Source organism: Alexandromys fortis, unplaced genomic scaffold, assembly GCF_014885135.2.
Source record: "Alexandromys fortis isolate MF-2015 unplaced genomic scaffold, M_Fortis_MF-2015_v1.1 scaffold_24, whole genome shotgun sequence".
In the NCBI taxonomy this organism is placed as follows: domain Eukaryota; kingdom Metazoa; phylum Chordata; class Mammalia; order Rodentia; family Cricetidae; genus Alexandromys; species Alexandromys fortis.
The window spans coordinates 14,846,472-14,856,112 of record NW_026067906.1 but is presented as its reverse complement, the minus strand read 5'-3'; the positions used below and the strand labels follow the sequence as shown (position 1 = coordinate 14,856,112).

At 45.3% G+C, this 9,641-nt stretch overlaps 1 protein-coding gene across 1 annotated transcript in view; it reads left to right on the top strand.

Moving 5' to 3' along the window:
- Nucleotides 1–754: 754 nt before the first annotated feature.
- Nucleotides 755–9,641, top strand: part of Rab21 (RAB21, member RAS oncogene family) — a 37,460-nt gene continuing 28,573 nt past the window's right edge. The window contains exon 1 of the mRNA XM_050135482.1: nt 755–1,502. Within this exon, the coding sequence (XP_049991439.1) occupies nt 1,356–1,502 (147 nt within the window). The 5' untranslated portion in view covers nt 755–1,355. The remainder of the gene's footprint in view (nt 1,503–9,641) is intronic.

Below are 9,641 nucleotides of genomic sequence, written 5' to 3'. Positions count from 1 at the left end.
GTCTTATCTCATTTCCTTAGAAAAAAGCCTAGGACAGAAACATACTTTATATCTCATGCAATGCAGAGAAAGGCAAGGAGGAGCTGTGTTCACATACTCCTCGAATGAAGGAATAGTTGTCTTTTATTTACTTACTTACTTACGTTTTGTTTTTTTGAGACAGGATTTCATTGTGCCTTGGCTGTCCTGGAACTAGTTCTGGAGACCAGGCTGGCTTCGAACTCACAGAGATCTGCCTGTCTCCGCCTCTCCGGAGTGCTGGGATTAAAGGCATGAGCCACTACTGCCCGGCCTACCTTTTATTTTTTTTTTTTAAGTTGAAGTGTAAAATAAGTCTGATGAAGTAAAACAAAAGTTTGTCTTAAATGACACCAAATTGCAAAGTTTCGGGTTGCTTTCTTAGGAAAGTATATTTCATGAAATAAAGTGGAGGCCCATGAAATAAAAAAAAAAAGCAATCATCAAATAAACCAGACCCATCAGAATGGACTCAGCATAGAAGACAGAAATACTGGGGAGGCAGGGCTTAATGGCTTACGAAATATCATTCATTCTTAAGCCCGGCTTTTAGGGATGGGAACTGAGGTAGGTTAAGTCTTGCGCAATGCTTGCCCTTAAACCAACAGACTAATCGGAATTCCAGCGAGCGTGGTAAGCATTAAAGACGGCACATCATTGTTAGGAAATATCTTAGTGGGGAAGTAAGTAGGAGGGATGGAAGGATGTGGGAAAGCCTGGGTGGTCAGGGAAGCCTTTCCGGTTTGAGACCTGGAAGATGAGCACAGGTCCCGGCAGTGCGGACAATTGACTCGTTCGATAGCCCGTCTTTGAGGTCCCAAAGAAAGAGACCCAAGGGCACCTTGGCCGGGCCTGGCTTCTGATGACCCCTGCTGGGAAGGTTGTTCGTTTTGTGACCATTCCTGGGGCCAGGCGACCTCGTCCTGCATCCTATCCCACCGGAGCGGGATCTGCTTCCAAGAACTCAGCTCCTGCCCACCGCCGGCCGTCCGGAGCACCGAGCCCAGCACGGCGGACACCGGAACAGGCCCGGGCTCGCCCGCCGCCGACTCCGCCCACCGCGCTCACGTGACGCGGAGTGTGACGTAGGAGGAAGGAGACGCCATTAGAGGGAGGAGAGGCAGCGCTCCCCTAGCCTCGGGTGCCTGACGTGGTGGCCGGGGCCCTTCATTCTGGGACTTTCTCTCGGGCCTGTCGGGTCTCGGCCGCGGAGGACGCGGCGGGCACCGGGCTCGGCGGGCGCGTGAAGAGCCGGGCCCCGGGCGGAGCGGGCGCCGCGGCGGAGGCGGTGCGGGGCTCGGCGCGGCGCTGGGCTCGGGCGGCGGGGCAGCGGCGGGATGGCTGCGGCCGGCGGCGGGGCGGCGGCGGGCCGAGCCTACTCCTTCAAGGTGGTGCTGCTCGGGGAAGGCTGCGTGGGGAAGACGTCGCTGGTGCTGCGCTACTGCGAGAACAAGTTCAACGACAAGCACATCACCACCCTGCAGGTGCAGACCCCCGGGGGAGCCGGGCTGGGGACCTGCGCCCGCCGCTCTCCTCTGCCTCTGGCCTGTCACCCCGCCTTCCCATTGCCTCTCCCGATGGCCTTGGGGACACGCGGGGTCCGGGCAGCGTGTAGATGTCAAGACCGACCGAGGGAAGGAGCAGGGAGGGGAAGGACCCGGAAAAGTCCCCTAGTTCCCGGCGGAGGCTATGCAGGTCGGGGAGTCCCCGTCTGTGGGCTCGTTTTCCCCTCCGCGGCGCTTCCGCTGGGGCACCAGGTGTTTTCACTCTCCGGTCTTGAGTGTCAGCCCTTTTTCTTTCCCGGAGAAGTAGGAACTTAGCTGCCGATTCGAATTTGCGAACGAGGTGGTTTGTAACTTCAGCGCGTCCTGATGACTAAGTGTTTATGCAAGTTCCATTTTGTCCTGTTTTCAAGTAAATGGAGTGGTTAAAAAAAAAAAAAGCAAAAAAAAACAACAACAACAACAAAAAAACCCACCCTTCGCTGGAAGGGTATTTGGAAACGACCGCTTGCTGGTGCCGGTTACGCAGTTTCATTGCAGCCTTCTTGAGTCTGGCCTGTGGGTCACTTGTTCTGGGAGGTTTCATCTCCGCACCTTGAAACATCATGTTGTGTATTGGCCAGCGATTGGTCTTCAAACTAAAACCCAAAGCGGTGACCTAAAAGGCTGGCTTTCTTCTACAGTTACATTGGAAGAGTGTTACAGTGTAATTGAGAGTGAAACCAGGCCATAGACGGAGCTGGGGTCTCCCGTTTCTCTTAAAAAAAAAAAAAAAAAATCAGTTTGCACGTATTAGAAGGAATTTATTTATTAGTCTGGTTTGATCAGATTGTCCAGAGGCTGATAAGGCTAGTGGACTTGAGTTTGAACCTCTGGATTCACTTCTCACCTCCATTTATCTCTATAGCCATACACTCATTTTGGGTAAATTGCCTAACCTGTGTATCCCTAGGTTTCTCCTGCTACAATAGCCATAATGATCATAGAGCACACTGGGTTGCCAGGGTCGATATGGACAAGCACCTAGGACCTGAGATGGGGTAAAGACTCTGTTGTTACTGCTCCAGCTGATACAATAGATCTTAGTCACTGTGAAGTGTGCTGGAACACGAATGCATAGTCTGATGGGTGTGACGTTTGCTGTTGGCGGCTATTATTAAACTACGGAGCGCAGAGTTTACAAAGATGCCCTGCTTCTGATTCCATGTCTTATTTTTACTCCTCTATTTTCAATTCTATATAGAGCCTAACTTCTGAAGAGGGGAATGGCCGGTGATCCTGCCCACGTTAGTGATACCGGGGAGCCCATGCTCAGGCCTGGCTTTAGATTTTGAGCAGTTGTGGTGCCCTGCCTGCCTGTAGAGATGAATAAACACTTCATTTTAGACTTTCTTTTTTCTTAGTGTAGGAGAAAAGAGAAAATTATTACAGTTGAAATCTTAAATTGAAAGAGTAATTTGGCTTTTTAACCTAAAAATTTGCTCTTTGGAGTCTGTTGTGACACACATCTTTAATCCCAGCACTCAGGTGATAGTGCAAGCAAATCTCCACGAGTACTGCGTAACAAATTCCAGGCCAGTTAGAGTTCTCCAGTGAGTCCCTGTTACAAAGATAAACAAAAAATTGTACTTCGATTATATATTTCTAAGACAGCCTCAGAGCTAAAAGTGACGGAAGATTTTGAACTATGAAAGAGGCCAGTGTCAATGAAGGACACCGGAAAGGTGAAGCTGTGGTACGTCTCCGTGCCAATAGCCTCACAGCTCAGATTTTTATATAATAATGTATTGGGAACAGATTCTGGATTTCATTACAGAGTTGAAGGTTTTGTTGTATGCTAAAGCAAGGGAACAACACTCTAATCCCTTCCTTGTGGGTAGCAATTCAGCTCATCTCTCTCAACAGTTGTCTGACTGTGTCATCTATAAGATGTGTTGTTTTAATTTCAGAAGGAGGAGCTTGTGCATCAAAAGATAGGCAAGGAGCAACGTCACAAACCACTTGTCTTTCAAGTACTCTGTGTCTAAAGAACAGCGGTTAAAGTACCCTTTAAAGTACTTGGTTTACAAAACACTAAAGCGTTTTGAAAAGTGTACAAGCAATGTTTAAAAAAACTTTACAGCACTGGCAGGAGCCATAGACAGTTAGTGGTTCACTGTTCTGTCCTGTGTTGCTCCAAGCCCCCACCCCCCTTTACACATCTTGAAGGTCCAGGCTGGGCACACTACTAAGTGTAGATGTTTGTCTGACATGCCCAAGGCACTGGGTTCATTTGGAGGGAAAATGGAACTGACACGATTGAAAACTTACTATGCCTCGAGGTGTCCTTTTATGTCTCATGCCAAACAAGTTTTTCTCTCGTAGAGCCAGAATCTGTTTAGTCTTACTTCTGCCCTCTGAATCTTGGTCTCATATGACATTCCTTGAGGTAGTTAGAGATGGATATCATGACCTCTCTAGTCTTGCCTTCTCTTAGGTAAACAACTCTAGTCCTGTAATTGGATCTCTACTGGTATTTAAAATCCATCCTCTTCACTATTCCTTTTCTTTTTCTTTCTTTCTTTCTGACACATCTTCCATTGTTGCTTTAACTGACCTGAAATTCCCGATCCTCCTGCCTCAGTCTCTAGAGTGGCTGAGATTACAGGTGTCCACCCTGGTGCCTGGTGATGGCCTCCCTTTTCTTTGAGATGCTTTGAGCTGTAGAAATGGCTGTGATTCCAGGCTGGCTTGGGCTGAACAAAAAGGAGGAGACAGGTTGTCACTTCCCCTTCCTCTGAACCTTTGGGGTAGTTCTGGCATTGATCAGTACTGGGTTTGCCATCAGCTCAGTATCTTTATCTTAATTGCCTGGAAAAAAGCCTGTGTCCTTCAGATTCTCTGTTTGTTGACTTTGTAATAAAGCTTTTTCCCCCAATGTGCTTGACCTGATAAAAGCTGGCTTCAGTTTGCACCAAAGTTGACTTAGATTTGCAGTCCTTAAAGCTTGTCCATTTTTATTTTACTGTTTTTTTAAGGATGGGAAAGTTTTAGTTCAGACTTTAATGGAACAGTCATGGCAGGGGACATGGTGACAGGGTGTGAGGAAGCAGCAGGTCACATTGCATCTATGGTCAGGAATCCTTTAAGTCTTGATTTAATTCCCACCCCACCCCAGAACATAGTTTCAGCTCTTTTAGGCCAGTGTTCTGTATTGGATTCTACGAAGAAGAATAAGATGTGGAACCTACTGTCTAGATTACCTGCTTTTTAAATTTTCTCACCTGAGGATTTGGTACGAATATCTTCATTGAGCTGGGTAGTGGAGGTGCACACCTTTAATCACATGGATCTCTGTGAGTTTGAGGCCAACCTCGTCTACAGAGTGAGTTCCAGGACAGCCAGGGTAACACAGAGAAAAACCCTGTCTCAAAAACACAAAAACATAAAAAGAATACCTTCACTGTTCTCTTCAGTTCATAAAGACTTAGAAAAGGAAGAGTGGGGGCCATATACAGAGCTTGGTAGCTAGTCCCAAGCTGTCACCCCATGTGGTGACATGGCCAGAGGAAGTTTCTTTAGCTATGCACTGTCTTAGGACTGGATTTTTGTCATAGCATCCATGATCCCCCTCCTCTTCTCCATGAGTGGGAATCAGCTGGTAATGGAGTTTTCCCTCTATGGGCTACTACACGTGGTAGACACAAGTCCTTTAGTGAAGTCTCAACAGTTATTTCAGCACCAATGTTCTCCTAACTTCCCTCAGTATGTTAGTCTTGCCCACAAGACTTGTCATGAGATCCTTGTCAGATGTAGATAATACATTGTGTTTGAGCAGCACCCGGTTCTATCGGGAAGTCGTGTGATACGGTGGAAAGAATAGTAGGACTGTGAAGTTAGAATGAGTTATAGGACCGTTGGGCACTAAACTGCCCCATCTATGAAGTGGGAATGTTTCCTTCATAGGTCTCTTCCCGTGGATGACATGACAGATAGCCATCCCATGCAAAGTTCCTAACAGTGTCTTAAACACTGTTTGGTTCTGGAATCAAACCAGGCTGTGCTAGGCAAATACTAAGTTATAGCCCCATGTACATGTTTGTTAAATAAATGTTGAATGTTACATGCCATTGAGTGAATACCACAGTACTTAATCTATGTTGCTTTAATGATAACTTGATCAGAAAATGTCATGGGATTAATTTGACTTGGCTTATGTAATGTTGAGAACCCATATTGTCTTTGAGCAATCACTACATTATTCGGGTCTGGGAAGGGAGCTTTAGTCACACAGGAGTTCCTAACACCCCACATGGCTTAAACCTATAAACCCAGTGCTGGGGCCCAGACACAAGTGGGTATCTAGGGCTTTCTTGACTGCTAGTCTAGCTAAATTGGAAATCTCCAGATTCAGTGAGAGAGCCTGCCTCAAAGAGTAAGGTAAAGGAGGCTAAAGAGATAGCTGAGGTGATCAGAGCCCTTTCTGGCCTTGTAGAGGGTGGGAATTCCATACCCAGCACCCATGTCGGGTATCTCACAAATGCCTGTAACTCCAGCTCCATTAGACCGGATACTCTTTTCTGACCTCCATGGGCACCTTCACAATACACACACACCTTTAAAAAGGTAGAGATAAAGACACACAAAATGAATCTCTGGCCTCTACAGCATGCACAAACATGCATGCTCTGCCCCCAAAATGCAAGTACAAACACACATGCAGTGTGTTGAAAGCTGATTGTGGTGGCACACATCTGCATCTCATCATTCTAGAGGCTGAGGCAGGAAGATTATGAGTTCAAAGCCAGCCTGGGTACAGAATGAGTCTCTCTCTCTCTCTGTTTCTCACGCACATAGACAGAGGCTAGGGTTATAGCTCAGTTGGTATAAACTGATTGCTTTGTATGCACACGAGTTCCTGGGCTTCATCCCCCCCCACATAAACCAGAAGTGTGCTACAGGGCTGTAATCCCCGCACTGGGAAGGGTGGAGATCAGAAATTCAAGGTCATCCTCAACTATGTAGAGAGATTGAGACCGATCTAGACTGTAGACTGTTTCTCAACAACAATAGGCTAATTGAAAAGTGATATGTGTATTTAATTTTAAAATTATACCCATTCTAGAATTTGGCCTGGAGTTGACATTGTAATCATAGTATCTGCAGTGCTTTAGTGTTTTAATGCTTCTATTTCCAGAGCTTCTCCAAGTCATTTGCATTGTAGAGCAATTGTATAGGCAAGTTCTCTGAACTAGCACTTGAATTTGTGGAGTGTGTGTGTGTTTTAATTGATTGAATCAGACAAGAAAAACTGGTGGAAAAGTTATAATTTTTTCCTATGGAACATATTAAGATAATGCTATTGATTCTAAGGACTAAAATTCAAACATTTAAAGGTGTGTGCATGCTTGCACATGTGTGTGGACATGCCTGTTCCCTGTGCAACTTTCAGGATTCAGTTTTCTCCTTCACAGTGGGTCCTGGGCATCACTCAGGTCATCAGACTCTGTAGCACGTGCCTTTGTCCTGAGCCATCTTGTCAGCTCAGGAGATGTTCTTATTTGTACCTACTGTGCGTTAGACATTGTACTAGCTGGAGATCAAAAGATGAGAATGCACCACATCATCAGGCAGCTTTCTCTCCTTCTGAAAGGATTTCACCATTTCCGAGGTAATTACCCATTTCCGTGCATTTAGTTCTGTCTTGTGTGTGTGGTCTTTATATCTGCACTCCTGGGTGACCATTTCCTTTTCTTCAGTTGTACCCTGTATGTCCTCACACTCTAGTGTAGGTGACTTCTGTAATGTTTAACTAATCTCTGTAAAAAGGAGCAGTGTTTATATTTAAAATCAGAACCATCTTCCTCCCTTTTGGGGTGTAACTATAGAATTCCACCTGTCTACCCCAGAAGTTTGGATTCAGGTCCTCTTCTTGGGTTGTAACTGTGGAATTCTACTTGTCTAGCCCAGAAGTCAGGATTTGGTTCCCCATTTTGGGGTGTATCTGTGGAATTCTGTCTGTCTACTCCAGAAGTCTGGATTCGGGTCTTCCTCTTATGGTGTAGCTGTGGAATTGGCCTGTCTACCCCAGTAGTCTGGACTAGGTTCCTGACTTGACAAGTAAAATTGTGCTGGTGACATTTCAGGACTGAGACCACCAGGACTTAAATTAGGCTTCCGGCGTGCCACAGAGAGAAATGCTGTGCCACTTTCGTTCCGTCAAGGCTTGTTTCTTGATCATACTTCACCTCTTCAGTAAGCGTGGCATTCGGGTTCTGCAGTTGGATGCCTTGTATCATAGTTTCTCATCCAAGAGTCTTGCTTTTCTTGTTTCTGAGATTGTTCAGAATGTGTGTGTGAAGGTTTTTAAGTAGCTCTGAATCCCATGTGGCTGTTTTTAGCCAACCCACTGTATTTACACAATAGCTGCAGGATTTGCAGTCATTACCTCCATCCTACTAGCTCCATGAAGGCCGTAGAAGGGTGGGCAGTTATGCATTCATGCATTCATTTGTGAGGCAGTATCACAGATAGTAGCCCACAACTGGCCTCTAACTCGTGGTTGTCTTGGTTCAGCTTCCTGAATGTGGGGATTAGTAAAGGTGCTCAGGTCAAATTTTGTTTCTCTGTTTTGTTTTTAAAGAGAATAATTTCTGAAGTTAGAAAGATATGCGCACTGACTACTCTTCAGAGACCCTGCTTCGGTTCCCAGCACCCACAGGACACTCTGATAACCTCCTCTCACATCCAAGGGCACCACACACATGTGGAGTGTGTGCAGGCAAAACTCTCAGACACATACAGTAAAATAATCTATCTTTTAAAAGTTTCTTCTGACCTGTGGGTAGAAATTCAAAGCATGAAAGGGTTTCATATCTGCCATTTTCTGCTTTTTACGCTAATCTACTTCTGAGACATTTACAGCAAGAATAATAAAAACCCAGAGACAGATATTGGGGTTCAACCTGAGGGTCAGAAAAGCAAAGCAGCTAAGCCACTAGAGAGCTCTTATCTCCATGAAATCTTCAGACTGAGAGTTAATTCCTGTCTTATCCCACTTTTTGTTATTGACATTTATTGAGCTCTACATTTTTCTCTGCTCCCCTTCCTACCTCTCCCCCCCCTTCAGCCCTTCCCCCAAGGTCCCCATGCCTCCAATTTACTCAGGAGATCTTGTCTTTTTCTACTTTCTGCTTCCCATGTAGATTAGATCTATGTGAGTTTCTCTTAGTGTCCTCATTGTCTAAGTTCTCTGGGATTGTGGTTTGTAGACTGGTTTTCTTTGCTTTATGTTTAAAAACTACCTATGAGTGAGTACATGTGATAATTGTCTTTCTGTGTCTGGGTTACCTCACTCAAAATAATGTTTTCTAGCTCCATCCATTTTCCTGCAAAATTCAAGCTGCCATTATTTTTTTCTGCTGTGTAGTACTCCATTGTGTAAATGTACCAATTTTCCTTACCCATTCTTTGGGTGAGGGGCATTTAGGTTGTTTCCAGATTCTGGCTGTGATAAACAAAGCTGCCATGAACATAGTTGAGCACAGGTCCTTGTGGCACGATTGAGGATCCTTTGGATATATACCCAAAAGTGGTATTGCTGGGTCTTGAGGAAGGTTGTTTACTAATTTTCTGAGAAATCACCACACTGACATCCAAAGGGATTGTACCAGCTTGCATTCCCACCAGCAAGTGTTCCCTTTTCCCCACAGCCTTTCTGGCATAAGTTGTCATCAGTTTTTTGATCAGGTGTAAGATGGAATCTCAGTGTTGTCTTGATTTGCATTTCTCTGATGACTAAGGATGTTGAACATCTCCTTAAGTGTTCATCAGCCATTTTAGATTCCTCTGTTGAGAGTTCTCTGTTTAGGTCTGTACTCCATTTTTTTTTTGGATTATTTGTTCTTTGATGACCAGTTACTTGAGTTCTTTGTATATTTTGGAGATCAGCCCTCTGTCTGATGTGGGGTTGGTGAAGATCTTTTCCCATTCTGTAGGCTATATTTTTGTCTTGTTGACTGTGTCCTTTCTTTTGCAGAAGCTTTTCAGTTTCAGGAGGTCCCATTTACTAATTGTTTCTCTCAGTGTCTGTGCTACTGGGGTGATATTTAGGAAGTGGTCTCCTGTGCCTATGCATTGAAG